Source organism: Rhizomucor pusillus (assembly GCF_041956525.1).
Source record: "Rhizomucor pusillus strain CBS 183.67 unplaced genomic scaffold VTP01scaffold_16, whole genome shotgun sequence".
In the NCBI taxonomy this organism is placed as follows: domain Eukaryota; kingdom Fungi; phylum Mucoromycota; class Mucoromycetes; order Mucorales; family Lichtheimiaceae; genus Rhizomucor; species Rhizomucor pusillus.
The window spans coordinates 348,417-373,440 of NW_027192158.1; the positions used below are offsets into that span (position 1 = coordinate 348,417).

General features: G+C 46.1%; 10 protein-coding genes across 10 annotated transcripts; 4 read left to right on the top strand and 6 right to left on the bottom strand.

Annotated features, from left to right (window-relative positions):
- Positions 1–34: 34 nt before the first annotated feature.
- VTP01DRAFT_3383 (uncharacterized protein) lies at positions 35–4,839 on the bottom strand (the record flags this gene model as incomplete). The annotated part of the gene is made up of 12 exons (XM_069381948.1): positions 35–169; positions 233–360; positions 424–1,543; positions 1,606–2,634; positions 2,686–2,831; positions 2,900–3,050; positions 3,109–3,792; positions 3,852–3,921; positions 3,990–4,306; positions 4,373–4,449; positions 4,518–4,617; positions 4,681–4,839. The coding sequence occupies 12 exons, from the start codon at positions 4,837–4,839 to the stop codon at positions 35–37; spliced, it is 4,116 nt and encodes a 1,371-aa protein (XP_069236541.1).
- Positions 4,840–5,079: 240 nt separating this feature from the next.
- On the bottom strand, positions 5,080–7,996 carry VTP01DRAFT_3384 (uncharacterized protein; the record flags this gene model as incomplete). The annotated part of the gene is made up of 8 exons (XM_069381949.1): positions 5,080–5,293; positions 5,364–5,719; positions 5,778–6,597; positions 6,661–6,909; positions 6,976–7,348; positions 7,414–7,631; positions 7,698–7,825; positions 7,901–7,996. 8 exons carry the CDS (start codon positions 7,994–7,996, stop codon positions 5,080–5,082), a joined length of 2,454 nt encoding a protein of 817 aa, XP_069236542.1.
- A 496-nt stretch (positions 7,997–8,492) lies between these two features.
- VTP01DRAFT_3385 (uncharacterized protein) lies at positions 8,493–12,470 on the top strand (the record flags this gene model as incomplete). The annotated part of the gene is made up of 10 exons (XM_069381950.1): positions 8,493–8,661; positions 8,749–8,900; positions 8,987–9,481; positions 9,541–9,841; positions 9,893–11,266; positions 11,334–11,746; positions 11,818–12,008; positions 12,070–12,151; positions 12,213–12,292; positions 12,356–12,470. 10 exons carry the CDS (start codon positions 8,493–8,495, stop codon positions 12,468–12,470), a joined length of 3,372 nt encoding a protein of 1,123 aa, XP_069236543.1.
- A 693-nt stretch (positions 12,471–13,163) lies between these two features.
- VTP01DRAFT_3386 (uncharacterized protein) lies at positions 13,164–16,084 on the top strand (the record flags this gene model as incomplete). The annotated part of the gene is made up of 12 exons (XM_069381951.1): positions 13,164–13,509; positions 13,580–13,859; positions 13,930–14,190; positions 14,252–14,453; positions 14,526–14,538; positions 14,615–14,658; positions 14,729–14,822; positions 14,889–15,115; positions 15,198–15,251; positions 15,316–15,677; positions 15,733–15,812; positions 15,876–16,084. The coding sequence occupies 12 exons, from the start codon at positions 13,164–13,166 to the stop codon at positions 16,082–16,084; spliced, it is 2,172 nt and encodes a 723-aa protein (XP_069236544.1).
- A 65-nt stretch (positions 16,085–16,149) lies between these two features.
- On the bottom strand, positions 16,150–16,728 carry VTP01DRAFT_3387 (uncharacterized protein; the record flags this gene model as incomplete). Its single annotated transcript, XM_069381952.1, has 4 exons — positions 16,150–16,280; positions 16,346–16,417; positions 16,472–16,658; positions 16,717–16,728. 4 exons carry the CDS (start codon positions 16,726–16,728, stop codon positions 16,150–16,152), a joined length of 402 nt encoding a protein of 133 aa, XP_069236545.1.
- A 393-nt stretch (positions 16,729–17,121) lies between these two features.
- Positions 17,122–18,140, top strand: VTP01DRAFT_3388 (uncharacterized protein; the record flags this gene model as incomplete). The annotated part of the gene is made up of 6 exons (XM_069381953.1): positions 17,122–17,185; positions 17,315–17,488; positions 17,544–17,609; positions 17,680–17,774; positions 17,846–17,958; positions 18,014–18,140. 6 exons carry the CDS (start codon positions 17,122–17,124, stop codon positions 18,138–18,140), a joined length of 639 nt encoding a protein of 212 aa, XP_069236546.1.
- Positions 18,141–18,460: 320 nt separating this feature from the next.
- On the top strand, positions 18,461–19,846 carry VTP01DRAFT_3389 (uncharacterized protein; the record flags this gene model as incomplete). The annotated part of the gene is made up of 4 exons (XM_069381954.1): positions 18,461–19,031; positions 19,089–19,257; positions 19,330–19,337; positions 19,413–19,846. The coding sequence occupies 4 exons, from the start codon at positions 18,461–18,463 to the stop codon at positions 19,844–19,846; spliced, it is 1,182 nt and encodes a 393-aa protein (XP_069236547.1).
- A 103-nt stretch (positions 19,847–19,949) lies between these two features.
- Positions 19,950–20,694, bottom strand: VTP01DRAFT_3390 (uncharacterized protein; the record flags this gene model as incomplete). Its single annotated transcript, XM_069381956.1, has 5 exons — positions 19,950–20,155; positions 20,214–20,418; positions 20,474–20,502; positions 20,579–20,625; positions 20,687–20,694. 5 exons carry the CDS (start codon positions 20,692–20,694, stop codon positions 19,950–19,952), a joined length of 495 nt encoding a protein of 164 aa, XP_069236548.1.
- A 303-nt stretch (positions 20,695–20,997) lies between these two features.
- On the bottom strand, positions 20,998–22,288 carry VTP01DRAFT_3391 (uncharacterized protein; the record flags this gene model as incomplete). Its single annotated transcript, XM_069381957.1, has 3 exons — positions 20,998–21,518; positions 21,590–21,901; positions 21,970–22,288. The coding sequence occupies 3 exons, from the start codon at positions 22,286–22,288 to the stop codon at positions 20,998–21,000; spliced, it is 1,152 nt and encodes a 383-aa protein (XP_069236549.1).
- A 1,537-nt stretch (positions 22,289–23,825) lies between these two features.
- On the bottom strand, positions 23,826–25,010 carry VTP01DRAFT_3392 (uncharacterized protein; the record flags this gene model as incomplete). The annotated part of the gene is made up of 2 exons (XM_069381958.1): positions 23,826–24,770; positions 24,843–25,010. 2 exons carry the CDS (start codon positions 25,008–25,010, stop codon positions 23,826–23,828), a joined length of 1,113 nt encoding a protein of 370 aa, XP_069236550.1.
- Positions 25,011–25,024: the final 14 nt, after the last annotated feature.

The window sequence follows — 25,024 nt, forward strand, 5'->3', positions numbered from 1 at the left end:
AAATAAAGCTACTTTTTATACACATTTTGGGCTTTTAACGGCGCGAAGAGCTGCGATTGTTCTTTCGAGAATGTCCAACTTGGAACCGCTTAAATCCATTAATGAGTTCAGAAACATCAGGGTACATTGTCTCCCGGAACTGGTAGCCTTTAGGTCCGATTTTGATAGACTGACGACGACAAGCTGTCAGAAACCATACATTTCTTGAGAATATATATATGTCAAAACTTACGTGATGCGCGTACGATGTCTTTGCATTTAACTTGAACCCAAGTTCGAAATATCCAGGACGGTCGCTGACACAGAATCCGTACGCAGACATTTTTGGATTCGCCATGGTAAGCGATTGAAGGTGCGATTCTATACAAGCAGTTAGCGGTAATGCACAATCAAAATACATAACTCCATTGCATAAATACATACTCAGCGCTGCAGGACCTCCTTGTCTGAATTTCGGATGCGACATCAGTTCCTCTGTTCTCTGATGCACAGCTTCCACATAGAGCACAGAAAGCTGATCCAAATCGCTGTATCGTTGGTCTCCAACTCTGTAGTATACTCGGTTTCCAACCTTCTCTTCCACAATATCGACGTGATGGTACAATCCATCGTCCAGCTTCCAGGTGAGTGCAATGTGATCTGGGCCGCGCGAGGACGGTCGAAGGACAATGTCTCCACGGTTCTTGGTCGCAAGGTATTCTTCCGCCTGCATGTAATTGAACGGGCGGAATAGCGGATGGTTAATCATGCGTTTCTCCTTGACTCGTTTTCGTTCCATTGCATGTCGTCGTTCAATCTCTTTAGCTTCGCCCTCATAGTCATAATATTCGTCGTCTGGCAATTTTCGTAACTTGACATCGCTGTCAGGCTTTGTATCGGAGGGCCGGCACGACAAGTCGACTGTGAACTTGTCTCTATCAATGTGAAGCACTTTGGCATTGATGGTTGCTCCTCGCTTTAACACTTCCGCAACGTTCATTACTCGTCCGTCAGCTGCGTTGTCTGCATAGATAAGTCCTTCCAAGCCCGAGTCAAGCACACAGTTGGCGACCTTGCCGCGCAACGCTATGATCTTTACTGGAACGATAAAGCCTTCGCGCAACGTCTGAGGCGTCTCGCCAGTCACCATCATAAACTGTTCTTCAATGGTCGGTCGCACGAAACGGCGTCGTCTATCGTGGAATGGATCTTGCAATTCAAGCTTGATATGCTCCAAGACTTGTCGCTTGGGTTCATTGTACTGTTCTTTCAAAACAACTGCATAGTCATCCAAAATCAAATCGTTGAGCTTCTCCGGGTATTCCTGGACGACCCGTCGAACTATCGCAGCCTTGGCATCTGCGTCTTCCATTTCATCTTCGTCAATTTCAAGCGCGTCACCTGCCATTTTCTGCGCAAGTTCGTATTCTTGTGGATGAATCCGGGTATCATCCAAAATATCTGCACCGTCAATTCGTATCCGGATAAAGCTGGCGCAGTTCATGAAAATATGGCTGCCCATCAAGCCTCGAGTGACCAGTGAAGATCGACTTTCTAGCTCGCCCTAAAACGAAATCAAAGAATAAGTATTATTTAATAGACATTCAAGGTTACTCGGCACCCTACCTTGACATCAAGCTTCTTGAGTAAGCTGTGGGCTTTTCTTGCACCCAGACCACAAATGTATTGCGCAGCAGATGCAAGATATGGATTCCTGGCTGCAGCGTTGATATCAACGCCCATATCGTTAACGACCTTGATCAGAGCACGCTCAAGATATACAAGCACTACATCGTTTGGAACTAGGCGCTGAAGCTCGTGATGGGAGATAGCGAGTAAATCACGTCCCAGGCCGGTGTATTCCAACACAGGACATTGCAGTTTGCGAGCAAGACTGATACAGTATCGCATGACTTCAGGTAGGTCACCAAATTCTTCTTCGGCCCGTTTTGAGTTTTTGTAGAGGCGTGCTGTATCGTCGTCAACCGTAAGCACATCGATCGCAGCTCCTTCGTACTTGGAGTCGTTGTTGATATCTGCAACAAGCTGCTGCATCGTCTTCAACAATCGTCGCGTTTCGGCAGTGTATCCAGCAACACCGATTACATGAGGTCTCGCTGACGTTATGAAATCAGTCATATCCTTGATGTAAGCGCTATCACGCAAGTTCGGTAACTGGATCTTGTCCATTATCCTGCTGCGGTGGTTCAGGCAGACGCCGTTGACGGGATCGTCACGTCCACCATTTCCAAAAGATACTGTGACAACGCGTGGAATTCCATTCTTGTATCTATCAGCGCCAGGTCCTCTGAAAGGTCCAACATCGACCTTTGCAAGCAGACTTTTGTAAGCGCCGTCGCATATTTCTTCTTGTGCGCTTTGTCGCAATCTTTCTCGTATATGCCTTTCCATTAATGGTCTCAAGTGCTCGCTCATTGCCAGCTCCAATACTTGTTTCCGCTGTGTATTCCATTGTTGTGCAGAGTCACTGTAGCCATCAGACATGTAAAACTCTGCCACTTGCTTGAACCAACCATCATAGTTAGTGACGCTGATAGAAATTTGAAGGAGACCGTCTGATTCGCCCTTCAGAATATGCAAGAAAGCACCGTTTCTGAATGTGTGGATGGGTTTTTGATACAAGAATTTGTAGGGCTACAAAGCAAGGTCAGTGGACAAGCTAAAACACTTATATCTTGTACATACATGTAATGGATGCAGGTCATCAATGATATCGTATCCTCTGTCGGTAGGCTTAACGGTAACAGCGGCTCTCATTTCCCAATCACGGCGCATGGCTTTGCGTACCAAGGGGTCATTTGCAATTTCAAGCGCGAGCACGGATTTAGCAGCTGAAAGAAAAACGATTATTTTAGTACGATGCAAAGCGATGGACAGAAACAATTACATATGTATGTACCTTTAAGAACCAGCTCTGGTGTCGAAAGGGAATGCTCATCCTTGTACTCGCTAGCAGCTTCTTCTGGCGATATCATGGTATCATCTGGGTAGTAACGACGACCATTTTCATAGTAATTTGTTCCAAACTGATGTGCACTAATGCTGAAGCGCTGCCGGAGCGAAATGTTTGAGTATGACGTCGCCTCTAAACCGTGTATAACTATTTACCTCTAAAAATCCTTGCAGTCTCCTTTTCAAAGATGATTCGTAACTTAACTTGGACGTGGGTCGTTTCGGTCCCTTTGATTGTTTTTGTGCTCTATGTACATTTTCTGCGTACTTGAATGAGACATGATCCTGCAAATCCGCAACTTCTTCTGTTCTTTCTGCAGCATCCAGCAAATGATCAATTTCTGAATCGCTAACGAAGCACTTTGACATGAACTCGCGCAACAAATGTTTTCGGCGGATCAGACCATCGTATCTGAAATCGAGATCGTAAATTTTCCACAAATCGTCATATGTCAAAATCTCGTTGGTGACTCCGGTAACAGGATCAATTTCGACAATGTAGTCCTTTCGTTGGTCGTAAATGAAAGGAACTTCAAGTAGGTCTCGTGTGATGAAGCCGACGACGGATCTGACTGCGCCGATGAAGGAATCATTGAGTTGAACATTTGGTTTTATGTGAGTGAATTCGCGCGCGATCCACATGGCCTCGTCCGCTATTTCTTCCATTGACGGCTTGACGAGGAAATCCTTTTCGATACCGCTGTAACGCAGCTGCATGCGCTCAGGTACGTCTAGCACCCTGATTTTTTCATCCTGATCCGTCAACATTCGTTCTGCAAGTTCGCTCGGTTCGAATACGTCCGCTAACTGAAGCTCGCGCTCTTGCTCGACTTCCTCGCCCTGTAATCGCAACTTTACGTCAGTATCGTATTTCCAAAAAACTCACTTTGAGAACATACTTCTTCATCATACAATGCCCATTCATAATCTGCACCGTCGCCAAAGATATCGTACATGTCGGCAATAGCACTGGTTTCATGAATCATCTCATAAGTCATCGTCGCTGTGAAAAAAAGTTTACACATTGAAGTACGTACTCTTCTGTTAGACCTTGAGGTAAAATATCCATCATATCCTTTGTAAGACGTCCACGAGGAGCAGCCGGACGAGCATAGTCAACGCTGCGTTCATCTTCGTAGTGTTCATCTTCATCTTCTTCCGCGATAAAATCGTTTAAATCGTCATAGTGCTGTACGTAGCCGCCTCGGCCGCGGTATCTGTCATCCTCTACTTCCATCTGATCCTCTACAGCGGCAGCCTCTTCTTCTTCGTCAGAGAAGAACTTGTCCACATCTCGTTCAGACCGTGCTGTATCTTCTTCCTGTCGACCTCGTTTTAAACGCTTTAATTTTGGCTATCGTCGAAACAAATCAGACCATCGTTCTCATAAACTGTGTCTTGCATTTCTAAAACACCATACCGCTGTCGATCGTGACAATTTTAAGCCAGTGTTTTCTTCGAGCAAATCGAGATCTTCCTCATCAAGTTCCTCGTCGACTAGAATGTAGCAATTTGGTCAGCTAAACTGTGTACACTGAAGCTAATATGAAGAAACAGAGACATACAATCTTGGACTTTCTTTCGCTTTTTGCGCCGAACAGTTACTTCCTGCGATGCATCTGATTCCTGCTCTTCATCGTCATCGACGATAAAACCCTCAGCAACCTGTTCCAATTGTTACTACTACTGCGAATTTTCCGTGAAACTTGTGCACTGATCCGAACGAACCTTGCGTGCTTCCTCCTCGTCTTCTTCTTCCTCTTCTTCCTCTTCGTCGTCAGAGTGCTTTTCGTCAAAGTCATAGCCGACATCCTCTCCTTCCTCTTCGCCGTTCACGGAGCGTGGAGAATGAACTTCGTCGTACAATTCAGCGTTGCCAGTATCCATGATTGAAACGTTTCTTTCAATCAAATGAAAAGGGTCAGGAAAGACGAAACTTGCGTCGGCAGTGCGCCTTGCCCACCAATATGTCAGTGGATTGAAACTCCGGCACCAACACTGCGTTTGACCAATGTCTGTTGCAAACTGGAAACGAAACAAAGCAGCAATCTTTTAATTATGATGGAATTAAATGAAATGACAGAGAAAAAATATTACAATGAAAAGGAAATAAAGGAAAGACAACTTTTAGATTGTGTAGATCTTGTCGTCGCTGTACATGACTTGGTTGGCGTCAGACATCTTCTGCAGTGCAGAATCTGTTTCAAGAACGGTGAACTTTTGTCCAGATGGCATGAGGTTATTGATGGCGGCGAAAAGCTCGTTAAATCCGCACACAGTGCCATCTCCAAATTGACCGTTGTTGATAACTTCATTGAGCTTCTCGCGGAAGGTTTGTAATCTAAGCATAGAGATAACGTTCACATGAATAAACTGCAGATATGCGTAGACATGGACACAGTGTGCTTTACCTCGACTCTGAGAGCTCTTCCTCCATTTCAACGTCCTCCTCCATTCGGTCGCTCTGCATGGGTTCTGTGGCTCTCTCTTGAGTCCGTGGCTCGTCTTCTTGGATATCACTCTCTTCCTCTTCAGATTCGTCCTCGTCAGAAATACCACCATCTGTATCCTCGTCGTCGCTGTCGACTTGCATTCTTCTCCGCTTGCTCTTCTTCTTGCGGATAACTTCTTTGAACATGGCGAATCGGAGAATCTCTGCTGCAGCTTTTGCATCCTTTGTCTGGATCTTGTCACTCAATCGTGCTTTGGCATGAGCAGTCGAAAGACGGATCAAGGTTTCCAAAGTACGTGCAGTGATAGGTGCAGTCTGGTTGCAAGTTTCATGTTTAGTCATCCTGGCAGTTCAAAAAAGAGGATTATCTCACCTTCTTCATAGACTCTTCATCCTTTTCATTTCGCAGAGCTGTATATTCCTTGACGATAGTATCTGTTGCACCTTGAGTGAGCGTGGGTACCACGCTGTTCTTGGCATAGTAAATGTATTTCTTGAGGAATGATGATTTTAGGATTTTTGGTTTTGAGCGAGTATCGCGGCCACCATAGTTTGCATGCAAAAGACGGTTGAATTTCTCATAGATATCATCATTGTCATCAATGTCCTCTTCAGGATCAATGTCAACAACGTCGTCGATGCGTTCGTTAATTGGTGTGCCTTCGTCGAGACCAGGTGGGACATAGCGATGCATTGCCAAAACATGTTCTGAGATTTGTCTGTCGCGGCTTTCCTCCATATCGTCTGTGACTACAAACAACAAATCGAAACGAGAAAGGAGCGAATCAGGAAGAGCGATGTTCTTCGAGGGTTCCTTGTTCTTGTCGTATTGACCATAGATAGGGTTCGCAGCAGCGACGACACTGCATCGCGCGTTCAATGATGTATGGATGCCAGCCTTTGCAATAGTGACAGTCTGTTGTTCCATGACTTCGTGAATAGCAACACGATCAACATCGCTCATTTTGTCGAATTCGTCAATGCAAACGACACCGCGATCAGCGAGCACCATGGCACCGGCTTCCAATCGACGTTCACCTGTTTCCTTGTCAGAAGTAACTGCAGCTGTTAGACCGACACCGGATGATCCACGACCAGTAGTGGCAATAGCAAGGGGAGCAATGTTCAAAACATATCGCAAAACTTGCGACTTGGCAGTGGAGGGATCACCGACCATCAGCATGTTGATATCACTGATCGTAAATGTATTCAGCATGCTTGTTACTCTTTCACGGTAGATGACAACGATAGCTTACCCTCTGATATGTGTACCATTATCCAAGTTCTTTTCCACACCTCCGAGCAACATCAACAGCACTGCTTTTTTGATCATATCATGCCCCCAGATAGAAGGTGCAAGCGATTTTGACAAGATATCAAAGACGTTTCGTTTCTGCGACAATTCGTTGATTTTACGGATATCGACGTCCGTAATAATAGGAGAAGCGATGCCTCCACCAGCTTTTGTGCTCAACAAGCTAATGTTATTGCAAATAATAACGGTTCTATATTGATAAAGGTAGGTCAGTGATTCTGCAAGCTAAATTACAGATTTTATACGACGTATATACCTGAAAATCGAACTGGTTTGGTTTGCGTTTCGATTGCCGAGGGATCGATAAATACCAACAATGCTGACACGATCTCCAGGCTTTGCTTTGTCGACCAAATCGTCATCCAAAATAACATCGATTGAACGTGGCAGTTGACCTGCAGGTGCTCTTTCGGGCATTTCTTGAATGCTGATCGTCTGGTGGTCGCGATATACACTGTATCCAAACTCGGTCACCAAGGGATTGCCATTATCATCCTCGGTTGGATACACGAATCGAGTAGGGATGGGATCACCGGGCATGGTGGCGTCTCGGTACTCGCGCGAGTAATGTCGTTTAGCCTTTTCAGAGTAGTGAACAGATCGAATTACCTTGGGTCGTACCAAGGAACCTAAAAATAATAATTAACTTCTTGCTTGACAGATACTAGGTACATGTGCTCTCTGTAAAACTTACATCGTGTCACAATACCCTCAATGCAAACAAGCTTTCCAAGATACATGGCACGGAGCGTACGAGGATTGACATGATTGTCGCCAAGGCTGCCACGGAGACCAACGTAGAATGGCTGTTGATCCAAATCGGCGTGTCGAAGCGGGTCATGAAGCTGCTCAACAATGTTTCTGAGCGCCTTGTCAAGTGCCGGAAGGTATTCACCAGGATTGTTGACAAGACTGTAAAAAAAGTTGTTGTGTTCTGTCAGCTTCGCTGTTTTCAGGTACACAGTGCGTTACACATACTTTTCAGCATACTCGCGATTGTATTGACGCAATGCGTCAATGCTTACTATCAAGCGGCGTTCGTTGGTTGCCAGCAGGGTGGGGATCTGCGACCGATAGCTGCCTCTCTCCTTTGCACCTGGTACATCCTAAATGACGAGTAATGTGTGAGAGAGAAACACGCGGCGATGCTGATTGGGGTCGATTGGAACAGTAAAAGGTACCTCGCTGTCGATGAATTCTTCAAAGAAGCGCACGCGGTCATCAAATTGCTTGTCGACGAGTGCTGTCTCGCCCCTCGCTGGTGCCGCTTGAGCCATGTCTTGAATGTCAAGGAACGAAAAAGTTACGACCCGAACGCGCCGCGCAAAAAAATTTGAGGTTTGCGACATAAGCCAATGAAATTCAAGCAGTTGGTTTGAGCCGGTCGATATTCAAGTGAGTAAATCGATGAACGAGTTTGTTTGGATACTAGCTGATAAGTATAGCAGCTGATTCAGGTGCCTGTACCAAACGACTATAATTCTATTGTATACGATACTTCTTTATTTCAAGTCTTTATCCGATGATGGCAGAGGGACTTCTCTCCAAGGTTCTGGCAGCGGTAACCTTTCGAGATCTGCGAGGCTATACGCAGCTTCTACATATCCTGTATATATATAAAGTGATTTTAATATTTAGGCATTTCGCCTCTGTTTCCCATTTTCTACATGATTTCAGCCTGAAACTGGATGGAACTCAGGACAGGACTGAGGTTGAAAATCAGCAAGCTGGGGCGCTGCCCGAAGCTGAAACGGCAAGTGCTCAGGCGCAACTATGTCGGCCTTTGCGCTGCATTCAGCAAGGATGGCAGTGGATAGTAATATTCACGGCAATTTGCAGAACAATGAAATGGGAGGCGAGCAGAGCGATTGGCCACTCGAGAAAGTAACATGGTGGCTCGAGGAGAATGGATGGGGTGGTTCCGTCGCAAGAACATTTAGAGGTTCGTGCTTTCCTTTGTGTGCGTGTGTGTGCGCCCCTACAGATTCTGGGATGCCGATTCAGAACTAACACGCCTGCTACCATTCAGAAAACAATATACATGGACAGTATTTTCTCGGTCTAAATGTGGTGGATCTGAATCGCTTGCTACGAGGCACACAAGTTCCATTTGCCGATATCAATCGCCTGGCAACCAGCATTCAGTCACTGCGATCCAATGGGTTGATGAATAATGGTCAGGTAAGCTCTCAAGAACGTGGTATCTTTTCCTTTTTTCGGGTGGAGCACTCGACGCTGACGAAAATTCCCCCTTTTTTTCCACAAAGTACCCAGAATACATGCGATCACTTCACGCCAACCACACATCACCGGCACCTGCTGCTGCATTATATCCAGGTTACAACAATCACTTGGCGACAGCGTACGGAGCATCAGGATTAGATAGTGATTATGCCCGGATAAGACCGTTAATACCTGAGCGAACGTCGTCCAACCCGGAGCAGATATCTCGCATTGTGAACCGATTGAACTATGATGTTTCCAACATTCGGCCAATGTATATCCGACCATCCAACAGCCAGGAGTTAGGTGGACGGCAGCCAAGGGTTACGTTGGGAGCTACCAGTGCTCCTGCCGTAAATGGTCAAGGTGCAGCCGCGCCGCCGCCTCCCATCGTTCCTGGACCGTCCGTCTGTGTATCAGTAGGAGGTGGTACGAACGGCGCTAATGACTGGGCACATAGTCCGATAAGCCCTCAATCCTCAACAAGCGATGCAAAGGGCGGATGGAAACTAACCGGCAAACGAGTGCAGCAATTCCAGGTAGGTTGTTCTTTTCTAATGGTAACAGATCATGCACATCTTAATGCGCTATGGAGTAGGAACAACAGCATAAACCACTGGTACCAAAACCACATCCTGCTCATGCTCCTCGGAATAGAACGCATCCTGATTATCAAGACCATTCGCAGCATCAACCTCGGCGGTTACCGTCGTCTCGTGATCAACGCATCCAGGTCACCGCGAATTTCCAGGAATTTTACAGTGTCAATGTCACCGATGTGCATGATCCTCAGCTGATCAAAACTCTGATCTTGCAGAAATGCAAAATTCCGGGTGGAGATTGTTTATACTATCACGATACGGGAGAGGAATATTACAATGATAATGGAGAGCAGTTTTGTAAGTCTTTAGAAAGTGATTGTTGGTGACAGTTCTCTAATTTATCTATAGATCCACCTTTAACGGACGAAGAACTTTTGCGGATATGTCGGATGGCTGACGAACGTGCGAGAGAGCGTATTCTTGTGCTTCCGGTAGAAGAGGTGGAACCTCCGTATGCGATTTCCAGAGACGGGTTACATCCTCCAGACTATGGATACTCCAATCACTACCAGTTTCACAGACCGCAGCCTACGCCGTATCAGCGCAGAATGGATGAACAGCAATATCCTCGTTCTGAGCCGCTGATAGGGTCCGAAACACCCGAACACCAGGCGAGCCAATTCCATACTGAAAGAGTTAGTCCTGGACACAGCCCAATTATCACACACTCTCCTATCAGCGGTCCATTGCGACCGACTCCCACCGCTTCTACCAGTGAAACCGTGAAATCAAAGACTCCCGAACCTTCTCTCTGGGCTGTTCCGCCGCAGCATCTGCTAGAGTCTAGTAGTCACAGCGAATCCACAAACACGCCATCGACGACATCTGTTCCGTTGTGGCATATACCTCCTCCTAACAGTAGTCAAACGAACTCAAGTGCTACTAGCTTTGAAGCCGAGACATCTCACGGTGATCTTTGGCCGGTGGACGAAGATCATCCGGAATATCAAGAAACCGTTGCATCCAAAGATCAAAAGCAATCGTCAGAACCTGTGCAAGACACAGAGTCTGAAGAGAGCAGGATGTTCCACACGGTGGAATACACGAACGACGAACCGGCGGCTGCTAAAGTTGACAAGAACTCACGAGCCGGTGTACGATCCGTGCATTTTGCTAGCCCAGGCACTGCAGCGTACACACCACCCGACGAAGAGTTGGAGGCGCTGAGTCTCAACGACGAGCCAAGGCCTGGAAGAGCGCGTAACGGCAGCCACTTGCAGATCGAAATTCCTTCGAACGATTTAGAGAGCGTAGCTCGGTCTCCTCGAACACCCAGATCAAGGACGCCGGTATCTGCGACGAGCAACACCTCCCCGACGGTTTCAGCGTCGCAGGATGCTATGGATGCAGAAGAAGAGATCTGGGGTGAACGTCCTTCTATTGAAAAGCTATACCGAGACATCGACAAGTACTTGCCTGGACATGATCTGGACAAGGAAATTGTTATCGACACTCAAACGGCGGCGGCAGCTGCGAATTCACCAGCTCCACGGAGACTTCAGGGTCACAAGAAATCTATCCGCGTGGTTGCTAGAGAGGCCCAAGAAGCTCATCGAAACTGGCGGCAGGCAATGAATGTTGTGCGGGTGAACAATATTCTGCGCCGTCGCAGCACCAAGATGTGGGGTCGCAAGGTTGAGCAGGTCAAGCCGGGCATGGTTATAGAGGCCAATACAATTGCAAAGGATGCACACACCGCCGCCCAACCGGGTGACAAGCCTAGTAAGTGAAAGGGAATCATTCTGTTGCTTATATAATGATTTTATTGACATGGATTGAATTTCTCCAGTGCCTACAAAGATGCAATGGATGCGTGGTGAGTTGATCGGCCGCGGTTCATTTGGCAGAGTATACCACGCGTTGAACGTGGCAGCAGGAGAATGGATTGCTGTCAAAGAAGTAGACACGCCAAAGACGAAATCAGACATGATGAACGATAACATGCGAGCTGCTGTGGATGCCTTGTACCGAGAGATTTCGCTCTTGAAGGATCTGGACCACGACAATATTGTGCAGTATCTAGGATACGACTACGATGAGGAGGAAGGACATATCCATATTTTCCTGGAGTACGTTCCTGGTGGTAGTATCCTGAGCGCGTTGAACAAGAATGGTCGGTTCGAGGAAGTCCTTGTACGGTTTTTCACACGCCAGATCTTGTTGGGTTTGGAGTATCTTCACGACCGCAACATTATGCATAGAGTAAGCACGGATGGATTACGATACAACGCAGACTTAGTGTATTAATTTACGTTGCCATTTAAACGTAACAGGATATCAAAGCAGGCAACATCCTGGTGGACCAGAATGGGGTCTGCAAGATCACTGATTTCGGCTTGTCAAAACCTAGCGGTCAAGATGAAGCGTACGACCCGAATTCTAACACGATGCTGAAAGGCACAGTTTACTGGATGGCTCCCGAAGTAGTCAAAGGATCGTCGTACAGTGCAAAAATTGATATCTGGTAAGGGCGAAATGTATACCGAGGAATGTCGATCTCTGTTTACTGACCACATAAATTGCAGGAGTTTGGGATGCACGGTTATCGAAATGCTGACTGGAAAGCATCCTTGGCTTGATCTTCATATGCTATCTGCGCTCTATCATGTAAGTTACAAGCAGGGACGATGGTTTAGAGAAGACAAGAGTACTCACATCCGCTGTGTAGCTCGGCCAATATCAAGCACCACCGCTTCCAGAAGATGCCTCAGAGCAAGCCAAAGATTTCCTCAATCAATGCTTCATCATGTGAGTTTTTTAGAAAGAATCATTGGTGCTGACAATCGTGATTACTAACGATCGATGTTACAGCGACCCTGAAAAACGACCCACCGCTGCCGATCTTTTGGTTCATCCTTTTGTTCGACAAGACCCATCATTCAAATTCAAGGAGTACATGAAAAATCTTTCCAGCAAAAAGGCGTAAAGCATTGTTTTCTTGTAATTTTTCTTCCTGTCCTTGGCATCATGTTTTAGTCTATACCTTAATCTTTAGTAATCTATTTTTTCCCTTCCCAAGTTGTTCCTTGTTGCTGTAATGATTTCTTGCTCTTGTTACTTTTGCGCTATCTTTCCTTCATTTCTGTTCAAATGTCTCTCTAACAGGAGATATTTGAATCTCTTGGACAATTTTCCATTACGTCTTTCGATCACGCTCGTCGTAATGTTTTGCTGCCAGCAACAATGATGATAGTTGCATGACAAGAAGGTGATAGTGTGATGCACGTAGCAGCACCTGATTGATACATGGCTCATCAAACCAATTTTGGTGGTGTATGTATGTAAAATGACCGGGTAACAGATTGTTGCAGCCAAGAAACAAAAAGACGTGGTGGGTGTCACGAGGAGGAGTCCAAGACAGATTGCTATCATTGCTGTAAAAGAAGAAAGACGATCCAAACAGGCCGATGTCGCCGATATATGTGGCCTAAACCCCTTAAAGAGCAAATTACGAGTGACCGGGTGGCAGGATAAGAGCCCGCATGAAATCACCCTTCCTTTTCTCCCTCTGTCTCTTCACTCTCTCACGTACATAAACTCTCATTTCCCGTCCCGGAATTTCGTCGTACGCAGCTTGTCTGGAATGCATAACCTTTTCCGTCTATCATTAGTCCTATTTATGCTGCTACTATGCATAGCAAGCGTCTCAGGGCAGTACCAAGTTGGAGTTGGTATCGCGGACATCACCGGCCCTGTCACTTTTACGTTTATGGGATATGCAGATTGGACTCAGGTTGGCCAGGGGATACTCCAGAGAGTTTATGCACGGGCTTTCATCGTGCGCGATCTCGAGTCGCACAAGCGCATGGTATTTGTCAACACAGATACGCAGTCCATGAGCGACATTGTCAAGAAACGGGTCGTCCAAAGACTAGCTGAAAAATATGGAGACGTCTATACAACGGAAAACGTCATGCTGTCCAGTACACATTCGCACAGCGGCGTGGGCGGATATTTGCAGTACAGTACGTTTACATTACCGTCTCTACCTCCAGTTTGCCTAAACTCCTTGGTAACACGGACATTTGTATACAGCATTGTTTGCCTTTTCTGTCAAAGGCTGGATTGAAGAAACTACAGAGCCGATAGTGCAAGGCATCGTCGACTCTATTGTGCAGGCACACGAAAGTTTGCAGGACGGATACGTGACGTTCAATGAGGGAGAGCTTTTGAATGCTAATATCAATCGATCGCCACGGGCCTATTTACTCAATCCTGAAGAAGAGCGCAGGCAATACAAGTATGACGTTGATAAGACTATGACACTCTTGGGATTACATGATATACATGGACGAGAGCTTGGATTCATAAATTGGTACGTCCCAGGACAATGGCAATTATCCAGGCATTTTGGAATCGGCCAACAACACTTTTGGTTTATCTAGGTTTGCTGTGCATGGAGTCTCGGTGAACAACACCAATCATCTAGTCAATGGTGATAATAAGGGGTATGCAGCCTATGCAGCCGAGAAAAGAATGAATCGGGATAGTCTACCAGGCAAAGGCCCTTTTGTTGCTGGATTCGCGCAGGCAAACGAGGGCGATGTCAGTCCAAACACTGAAGGCGCCTTTTGCGGTGAAACAGATATACCTTGCGATGGGTCCCTCGACACGAAGTGTCCTGGTTCTCTGAGATGTTTTGGAAGGTATAAGAAGTACTCTTATATTTGTTTTGAAAAGGCTTATTTCTTGATAACATATCATCAGGGGCCCGGGCTGGAAGATCAGTGATTACGAGTCGAATAAAATCATTGGCGAACGACAAGCAAATATGGCCATTGAACTGTTTCGACATGCAACGCAAACGGTTCAGGGCCCCATCGATTTTCGACAAAAGTACTGGGATATCACCAAGGAAACGATCGTTGCGCCGGATGGACGTCGAATTACACCTTGTCTCCCAGCAGTTGTAAAGTCTACATAAATTAAATGATGAATCTCGGATTGATCTTGTCCTAATTTTGTCTTTAACCAATAATAGGGCTACGCATTTGGTAATTAACGATTCTACCTGCTTAGCTCTGGAAGAGTCTTGCTGTACATAACGTAAACTCTATCTTCCATCATCAGGCGCAGGCACGACAGACGGACCGGCCATGAAAGGCTTGTACCAGGTAACCAATAAGGGTACCAGAAATATCGTTGGTGGTTAGTCTCATATCGGTCTCGTGTGTGAATACCTAGAACATGACGCATGAGACTTTTGGCTGGAGTATGCTACGGAACATGATCAAGCGTCCGAGCAAACAGCAAAGAGATTGCCACGCTCCTAAAGCCAGTAGGTCAACACTGTCAATAGGAACAAAAGAAAGCGAACTCCAATACCAATATTACCTTGCCGTAGTTCTTCTCAACACCGGCGAGATGACACTACCTTACACGTGGCAACCAACGATATTTGACGTGCAGTTAATTCGCCTAGGGAATATATACATTGCAGGAATGCCTGCCGAGTTTACAACCATGAGCGGGCGTAGACTGCGCCGTGCTATCAAGGCTAAATTAATTGAGTACGGTGCAGGTGATGATGACACGCAGGTGATCTTGTCCGGTCCTGCGAATGGCTACGCAGTAAGTGAAATTAAAATCACTCCAGTTACTTTAGGTTTAGCGTCTGAAATATGATGAATCACTGCTGCTGCTGCTGTTCTAGTCATATGTGACCACCTATGAGGAATATCAGATGCAACGCTTTGAAGGCGGCGCTGTAAGTATACATCAGCATCGTAAACAGCCATCATTGAAAAAATAATTGAAGCAAAAAACGTTAGACTGCATATGGACCACATACACTGCAAGCGTACATCAACGTGTTTGAAGAACTGGCGGCTGCCATGGCGACTGGCCAACCTGCAGGTCCCTCAGAAGTCTTGCCAGATTATACATCCAAAGTATTCAGCTTTGCACGACCTGTTCGCTCCGATGGACTCAAGCCATTTCATCGTTTCGGCCAGATCGTCAGAGATATTGATACATCTGTCGCTGCATCGAAAAGCGGCACGGTTTCTGCTAGGTTTGTGGCCGGCCACCCACGCAATAATCCAATGATAGGAAAGACATTCCTTACTGTGGAAAAACGTCTTGAAGACGGGACTTGGAAAATCGTACGCACCGATGATGATTACGATACAAGGTAAAAGAGAAAAGAAGCACGAAATGCATTTGATGGAAATTTAACTGGTTTGTAGATTTAAGTGGAAATACACAAATACTATCATGGCATACTCTGAAGCAACCATAGAGTGGGATATAGACAACGATACACCAGGTACGAGTCGGGCGCACAACCTGATACATTCTGCATAGCACATTAATGGAATCTGGAAATAAGCTGGCACCTATCGCATTGGCTACTTTGGTCACCATAGAGAGTTCTTTTCTAGAAAGGTTATTCCACACCACGGGTACTCGAGCGAGTTCGAAATACCCATTTCCACACTACCTCAGGAGCAGCGGCAACCATCGCCGTTGCTAACCCAATGTACACATCAGGGCGTAACACCGTTTCAGCATGTATTTCCATTTTATCTTCTTCATTGAAAAGAGTTGCATATAAAGCAAGAATATGAAGGGATTTCGTTTATACACATAAATATGCATGTCAATTATTGAGTGACGAATGGATTCTCAATCTCTTCGCTTCCATCAAACGGTGAAATAAGGATCACTGCTGTGCCGCGCATAACTGCTAATCCAAGCACTCGCGTCTTGTCCGTTATTTGTCCAGTCTCCAAATCTGTATTTGACAAACAAGTTGTATGAATACCAAATCAACGTATACTCTTGATCTTTTTCCTCTACCTCTTAAGTATTCGATGGTATCGTCAAGGACAAGGTTCAGCAAAGCATCGTAGCCCTTAAGTATACCCATGACTGGAACACACACGATTAGACAAGTATATAATACACGATCTAGGTTTAAATTACCTTCTCGTCCTCCATTGAATCGCACTCGTATTTTCTTCTCCATGTATTTACTGAGATCAAGGATTGCTTCCTTCTTGGGTTTGTCTTGTTGGTGGCCACTGCCTTGGTGGCCGCCGCGTCCTCCACCGCGGCCGCCGCCCCGACCTCGGCCTCTGTCACTTCCTCGGTGATATCCTCCACGGGTGCCCTGGAGTCGCTACTCATTAGTACACGCGCATACCAACACCTGTTTAATTACGCTTTACCCGATCTGACATTAGCAGGAATGTTATAAAAGTAAAAAGCGGGCGAGTCAAGAGAGAGATCCACCGGTATTTTCGGTTTCCGCAAGCTGAATACCGTCACATGCAGGCATCACAGTAGCTATTGAACTTGTAAGGCGCCGGAAGCTGGTTTTTGGACCTATAGATGAAAAAATAAACTAGCAAAGCATTATCACTTTAGAGAACAGACATGATAATTAGCTTGGATAGAGAGCGCAGCAACGGGGGCAATATTCTCGGGGTGGATTGGGGGTGGGGATGTGCGGCCGATACAGGCGCAATGCAATGCGGCATTTCAAATCGTGCAACTGGAGAGAGAGAAACTGAAGCGAGACTACTGTGTGCGTGTTGAAAACGAACCCCTTCTCTTCTTCGACATCCCTAACGATGGCTACAGCGAAAAGTGCTTCTTACGACTACCTAATTAAACTCTTGCTTATTGGAGACTCGGGTACATATTCGTCCTTGAGAAAACTGTTTCGGTGGCATGCAGCAAGAACGACTCGAAAGCAGAGTGCCAAGCTACTCTGGTAGCATAATGTGAAAAGAATATAACTCATTCATTCTTGCTTCTTGTTAGGCGTTGGTAAAAGCTGCTTGCTGCTGCGGTTCTCCGACGATTCCTTTACGCCTTCTTTCATCACAACCATCGGCATTGACTTTAAAATTCGCACGATTGAACTGGATGGCAAGCGTATCAAACTGCAAATTTGGGATACGGCCGGCCAGGAACGTTTTAGAACTATAACGACAGGCAAGCAGCTTTTTTCAGTTATCTAGGCGGCTATTCGTGCTGACAGAATCGATAGCATACTATCGAGGAGCAATGGGAATCCTTCTTGTTTACGACGTGACAGACGAACGGTCTTTTGGAAGTGAGTATGACGGCAACGAAAAGAAAGCAAACGAACGGGAAAAACGCTCACAAGCATGATAAAAAAAAAGACGTTAGAAACTGGTTCTCGAACATCGAGCAACACGCCAGCGAAGGCGTCAACAAGATTTTAATTGGCAACAAATGTGACATGGAAGAGAAAAGGGTTAGAGTTTTTTATTCTATCCATTTAGGGATCAGAAGATATGGATTAACTGAGCTTTATCGTTTGCTTAGGCTATTTCTACGGAGCAAGGCCAAGCATTAGCAAATGAGCTTGGCATTCGTTTCATGGAAACTAGCGCAAAGGCGAACGTCGGTGTTGAAGAGGCATTTTTCAACCTCGCAAGGTAAATCGAGACGATCATATCGTATGGGAGACATTGTTGCTAACACGTGGTTAAGGGATATTAAAAAGCGTTTGATTGACACACAACAAGCCCAGCAAACACGCCAAAGAGAAGAAGTGAAACTCGATGCATCTTCAGCTGCTACGAAACCCAACTCATCATCCTCTACGTGCTGTCAATAAATACAGCAAAAAAGAGGGGTGCGACAGAAAAGCAAGGATCTCCTCTATTGCGTCTCTCTGTTCCGCCTGAACAAGCAAGCATCCGTTTTGATGACTCTTTATTAGTTCCCCCCCCCCCGATTTCCCCCAATAACGTATCCTTTTTCATCGTAAATCGTTTTCCTTGCAATTGTCTGGAAGAGAAAAAAATGCATTATTCTTATCAAAGTCGGTGATCTGAGTTGATGCAGAAAGAAGAAAATATTAACTCCATTCTGGTCATCTCCATATCATGCTCTTGTTCTAGCCCAACTTTTTTGACTGTACACAAGGACATCGCAATGACGAGCAGCAGCAGCGACCACGTTGAGAAAGAGGAGGAAACCGAACTTGTAACCGTTGTTGGCAACAGCACAGTGGGATCTCAGGTGGATCTTGCAACCCTCCGCGAATTGTACTTGCCACAGACACCGAGCGACAGAGAGGTGAACCACGAGGACGGTACAGTTGTGTTTAAGACGACGCACTCGTATCCACCTGTGCGGCGGCTACGTCCGTCCGAGCGCAAAAGAATTCTTGTTACGGGCGGCGCGGGATTTGTCGGATCGCACCTTGTCGATCGACTCATGCTCATGGGCCATGAAGTCATTGTGCTCGATAATTTTTTCACTGGCACCAAGCGGAACGTCCAGCATTGGATTGGGCATCCTCACTTTGAGCTTGTGCGGCACGATGTGGTTGATCCATTCATGATCGAGGTGTCTCAGATATATCACCTCGCCTGCCCTGCGTCGCCGCCTCACTATCAATACAATCCGACGAAAACTGTAAAGACGAGTGTTATGGGAACAATCAATATGCTTGGCTTGGCGAAACGTACAAAGGCACGGTTTTTGTTGACTTCAACGTCAGGTATCAGATATATTACCCTGTTTATGCAAAAAAAAATCTCAACTTCTGCATAATCAGAAATCTACGGTGATCCCGAAGAACACCCACAGAAAGAAACGTACTGGGGCCACGTCAATCCAATTGGACCTAGAGCATGCTACGATGAAGGAAAACGTATAGCTGAAACGCTGACTTACGCGTACATGAGACAGAATGATGTGGACGTGCGTGTTGCACGGATATTCAAGCAAGTATCCTTGCCCGATATCTATTTTTACACTTGAACCATGCTGACATGTTCTTCTCGTATATATTACAGTACATTTGGTAAGAATAATGTTTGCGGTTGAATGGGGAGAGAGAACGAGTTATTTACCAACAAAATGATTGTATTCATCGCAGGTCCCCGGATGTCTCCAGCTGACGGTCGTGTTGTGAGTAACTTTATCATGCAAGCCTTGAAAGGAGAACCTTTGACGCTGTACGGTGATGGTCAGCAGACCCGGTCGTTCCAGTACATTCACGATCTCGTGGATGGGCTGATACTGCTCATGAACAAAAACCACTCCGAGCCGGTCAACCTGGGCAACCCGGAGGAGTATACGATCAAAGATTTTGCTGATATTATACGTGAGCAGGTACTCAATGCACCGTCCGCACCGAACACCGTTGATATCAAGATATTACCTGCTGCAATGGACGATCCAAAGAAACGCAAACCTGATATTACCCGAGCTCAGAAATACTTGGGGTGGAAGCCAAAGTTCTCGGTTCGCCAGGGATTGCAGGAAACTGTCGACTGGTTTAAACTCCAAGTGGAAGAAGGGCTCATCTAGCAGTTTCTGTCTCTCTCGAGATTACATATTACGACTCTATTTTGGTCTTTTCTTCCTCTCGTTTTCTAAATACTACCCATTCAATAGATACCAAGACTTTTATTCATTCATTTTCAACTAGTTTGCCTACTAGCAAGTACTTGGATGCAAAATGTTGCTCCCACTCTCTCAAGGATTCCCATTCGTCTGCAGTGAGGTCTTCGAGCTTATCAATAGGCAGCGATGGGTCAGTGATCATTTCCAAATCAAACGAGTTCTTTGCCAAGCCGCGCGATGCATCGTGGCCTGCAAAGTTAGCGTACGGGCCGCCTATGCGCATTTTGCTTAGAGAGGATCTGCAATCAAATGTCACTTGCCATGTTGTTACCTGGACCGTAAAAGTTACGCCCGCGTGTCACGTCATAGACGCTTCCATTGACCGCCATGAGCACGCGGCCATCGCCTTGTGTTCCATCGTAAGCTTGGAGCTCCTTGGGCGTGTAGTTTTTGAATACGTAAACGTCGGGATGTTTGGCGGGTATCAGCGCTGGTTTCGATGAAGTAGCATACGACCGTACAACGTACGCAAGCACCTATGCTACCTTTTTTAGCTGCTTATCGCTCCACTCATAATTGCTAAATACTTACAGCTGCCAGCGCCCAGTTGACCGGGTTTTCTGGGAACGGAAAAGGAGGAGGAGTTGAGTTTATACAAAGATGCATAGTCATGCGGCACAAGGAGAACAAGTTTACCTTTAAATTGCGTGAAAAGAGTATTCAGGCTTGTCATGAGTTCCGCTCTGGAATGCAAAGCGAGTGAGCAATGCGGGGCGCAGCCAGGTGACAAACGTAAGTAGTTACTTGTTCATTATTCCTTGTTCAAGGTGTACGCTCCAAAAGGCGGGGCAAGAAATTGGGGAGCGAGTGGAGCACATGCATTTCATTATCCTCCTCTTTCGGCAGCCCAATTATGCGTGAGCTTTGGGGATTGTTTGGCATAACACTGAAGGCTTCATATTTGCGAGAGAATGGTTTCAGATACATTGTTTTGCTCGCTATAATCTGTACCTCCAAGTATTTATATAGCTATCCAGTTTTCGTTGATGATGGATACACTTTAAACTTATAACGTGATCAAGATAGCCGCAAGTTGGATTTACGTGTTCTACGAGTTAAGACTCATATCCTGACCATTTACGCAATCGATCACCAAACAAGACGAGCTCCAAAGCTGCGAGCATGGATAGGACAGTGAGAGCTACCAGAACAGTGCACGTCCAGCCCGGGTCGATAGCATCGCAGAGCGGGTTTGCGACGACGGTCAGAATAGCCGCTGTTGTACACCGGCAAAACGTAACTGCCGCGGCCGCTGAGGCACCTCTGTCGGGCACAGCGTCCACGACATACGCGCTCGGTATCGTGCTAAGCTGATACATGCCAAAGCATTGCACGCTGAAGCCGACGATGGGTGCCCACACAGATATGCCTCGCTGGATAGACCAGCCAAAAAGTAGCAGTCCGAAGGGGATGAAAAAGAGGCCGCAAGGCCACATGTTGGCCGTCAGACGGTCTTCGGGTATGGATCGACCATTATCGCGTTTCTTTGCTGAGCGCAGAAAGAGCCGATCGGATGCGACCGAGTTGACCAGCGTTCCTAGACCGTTCCCAACACCGGCGCCAATAAATGTCAGTCCTATGTAGTAGTAGTGAATGACAGTATAAGATGTAAGATTTGGCCGCATATCATTCTTTTTGTATACGTACCCGTTTGCCAAGCTGTAAGACCGTAAACCTCTTGATACAAAATAGGCAGTATAGATTGGACCGCATACATCCCACCAAAAGCGATGCTGGAAATGAGCGACGCGAGGATGATAAATGGATGGCGCAAAAGATAGATTGGCGATAGCGGATCGATTTGCTGCTGGCGCTGTCTTGTTTCATCAACATCTTTGCATGTTTCTGGCAGGAAACAAACGATGAATAAAAGCACGGCTGTTCCGTAACCGAAACAGAACCAGAAACTGCTTCGCCACGAGTTGAACGCTGATACAAGCGCACCGCCGATAACGGGTCCTGCAATGTGGATAAGGATGAGTACATACATCTACTGTTAATTAAATCAATATCATGGATCGTCACACCTATCAGAGGTCCTGCAAAGATCCCAAAACTATACTTTGAAAACGCAGATCCGCGCTTGTCAAGCGAGAAAGTATCTGCAATCACTACAGCTCCAACGGATAGACTGCACGATGATCCAACTGCCTGGCAGCAGCGCATGAGAACAATAATCCAGATATCGTTTGCGAGAACACATGTGACGGAGGATAATGAATATATCACCAGTGATGCGACGATGACGCTTCGACGTATTCGATAGTGATCAGATACGGCTCCCCAAAAGATAGGTGCAATGCCAGAAACCAAGATGAATAGAGCTGTACTCAGCGTCAAAGGCATTACACTTGGTTTGAAATCTTCCTTAATGTACGGTAGAGCTACGTAAATGTACAGGGAGGAGCATTGTAATGAATACATAGGTCTGATGGATGATAGTAAATAAAGTTTTTCCCTCATCTATTGTTAAGTTCCTTATCTATTTACGTCCACGTTTTACATACCTGGAAAGTATATAGTGCTTGTCATGCTAAAAGTACTCACAGCAAGGATTGTGCAAGCGAGGATAATACTATTGCTGCTACGGTCGCTTACGAGGAGCAGCCGATGCCACCGTGTTTGTTTGCATGCACCCTCAAGACCTGCACACTTTTCTTCTCGCATGAATGTTCGATCGCAGACAGAAAAAGATGCAAGAGTAATAATTGAATGTTGTCTGCATCTTCGGTTTTAAAAACTTTCGGCCATCATCATCATCTCAGTGATAAACGAGTGAGATGGTTTCATATCCATAGAGTATATGTAGCATTTATGTTTTGAGCTTTTCTGGATTACACAAAGTGCTGATCACCGGAAGGAGGAACAGCATTCTTTCGCAGTACAGCACAGGCAAGCAACTGCAAGGCTGTGTGTAAATTCATTGTTAAAATCCTTGAGCCTATTTCCTCTACTTGACAAGCACAGGTGGCGTACATACCAACCCCAGCAACATGCATTGCGCTTGTCTCGATGTGCCTTTTGATGTACGTGAACTATCTTTGGTGGCGGCGTGGGTTCGATGTACGGTTTCGCACCTTCTTGAACAAGTATACTGCTTTTGCTACGGCCTTGGTTGTTTAGATCCATAAGGGACGATAAATATAAAATGAAAAATGTGAAACGAGTGCATATTGTAGAAGTATGTACAGTTAACCCTTTTCGATCAACCACGTTGTCCAATAGCGCTGAACATTACGGGCGCAACGCGCGACATGCGCGTGAAATGTGTTCTTATTGGCTTGACCAGTACCACGCGCGCGCTCTCCAATTTTTACAACAATATAGTTGAAAGTATTTACAGTTGTGTGCGTACGATCATCAGCAACAATCGAGGTATGCAGAATCAATCGTGATATTTCTTATGCGTGACGACGATCAAAAGAACAGATCCTTCTAGAGCAATTTGCCTTGCTGCTCACATGCCACATTACAGCTGCTATATTCATGCAGATCGCTTGTGAATTACCAAAACCAAAGATTGAACGGACATTCATGCAGACCCTTAGCAACCATGTTTTCCAAGAACAATTTATAGTAAGCTTTCGTGTTTACTTTGAGCATTAGTAGGCTACATAGTTCGAGAACTACAGCGACAATTATTCGTTACAGTTCTATGATGAAAAAAGGGGCATGTATAAGGTATGGGAGAGGTCAAAAGCTTAGAACAGCATATTAAAGGGTAACAATGCATGCATATAGGCAGATTGAGTATAAGAGAAATACTGTCTTTCGAAAATAAATAAGCTGTTGTTCGTGTTGCAGACTCTTGTAGCGATCGATGTTGAATGCGGGGTGTGCGTGGTGTGGTGAATATGGGATGCATTATGCGTATATATATTAATTATGCAACAGCAACGCTGGAGGAGGAAGCAGGAGCGTTGCCTTTTGCCTTTTTCGTCCTTCCGCAACCAAACAGATGAGACCATCTTCTCCTGAAGGAGGGTAGGGCGCGGGGGCGGGTATCTATTTCAGATGAAGGTGATGCATGAGATCTAGTGTCACTACGTCGATTAAATACAGGTACAGAGAATCGATGAAGCATTCTATGTCGTGTTTGTGTCTCTTCCGTCCCGTCGTTGCTTGTGCCTATGCTGTCTGAAGGTGGGTCGACGGGAGAGTACTTGAGCGGTTTCGGCGGAAAATGTGTGATGACGGGCGGTTGTATGGTTGCATACTGCACGTATTGCTGCTGCTGCTGCTGCTCGTGATAGCGAGCCATTTGAGATTGATAGTGTGGTATAGTAATAGTCGTATTAATAGCAATTGTGGACGGAAGTGGCAACGATGTCGCAGATGCAGAAAATGTACTATCCGCCCTGGGGTAATGGTGCCGCTTGCGTTTCCGGACAGGCAGCGAAGCTGATATCATGGAACGAGGCCGATTATTTACGGTGGATCGTTTGGATTCAATCTGCCGAGATGATGATGGCAGCGGCGGCGGCGGCTGCTCGTCTTGCCGCGAGGAGGCTGCCCTGAATGCTTCGAATTTCGCGCGCAGATAAGCGGATGATCGTCGAAGCAAGGCATTAGCGGACCTTCTCCTCCGCTTTGCCTCGGGTTCCGCTGCGGGCGTGCCTGGCTGTTGCTGTGGCATCCGGTCGGCTGGGTTTTCGTTCTCTAAAGAAGCCTGCTGCTGCTGGTTGTCATTATTATTATTACTATTATTATTATTACTATTATTATTATTATTATTATTATTATTCTCCACGGCTGAAGTGGCAGAGACGATGCTTGCTGTCAAGCTTGAGTGACGGGTATCTGGTTGGTAGTGAATGCTCCATCTTTGCTGAGAACCGGTAACACTGTGCAGTTAGCAACCTTCTATCTTGTACCAGCGAGCAAGGATCAATATACATACGGATAGCTGGTTCGACATTTCCGCGTGTAAGCGCGATCGCCGCTTGTCGAATTGTCGGATAAGATCTTGAGAAAAGGAGTCGTCTTCCTCTAGCCCTCGAGGCATAGGAAGCCACTCGTGTTGTTTGGACGCCGAGTCGCTCGGAGCAGCAGTGGTGATTGCCAACATTGCATGACAAGAAT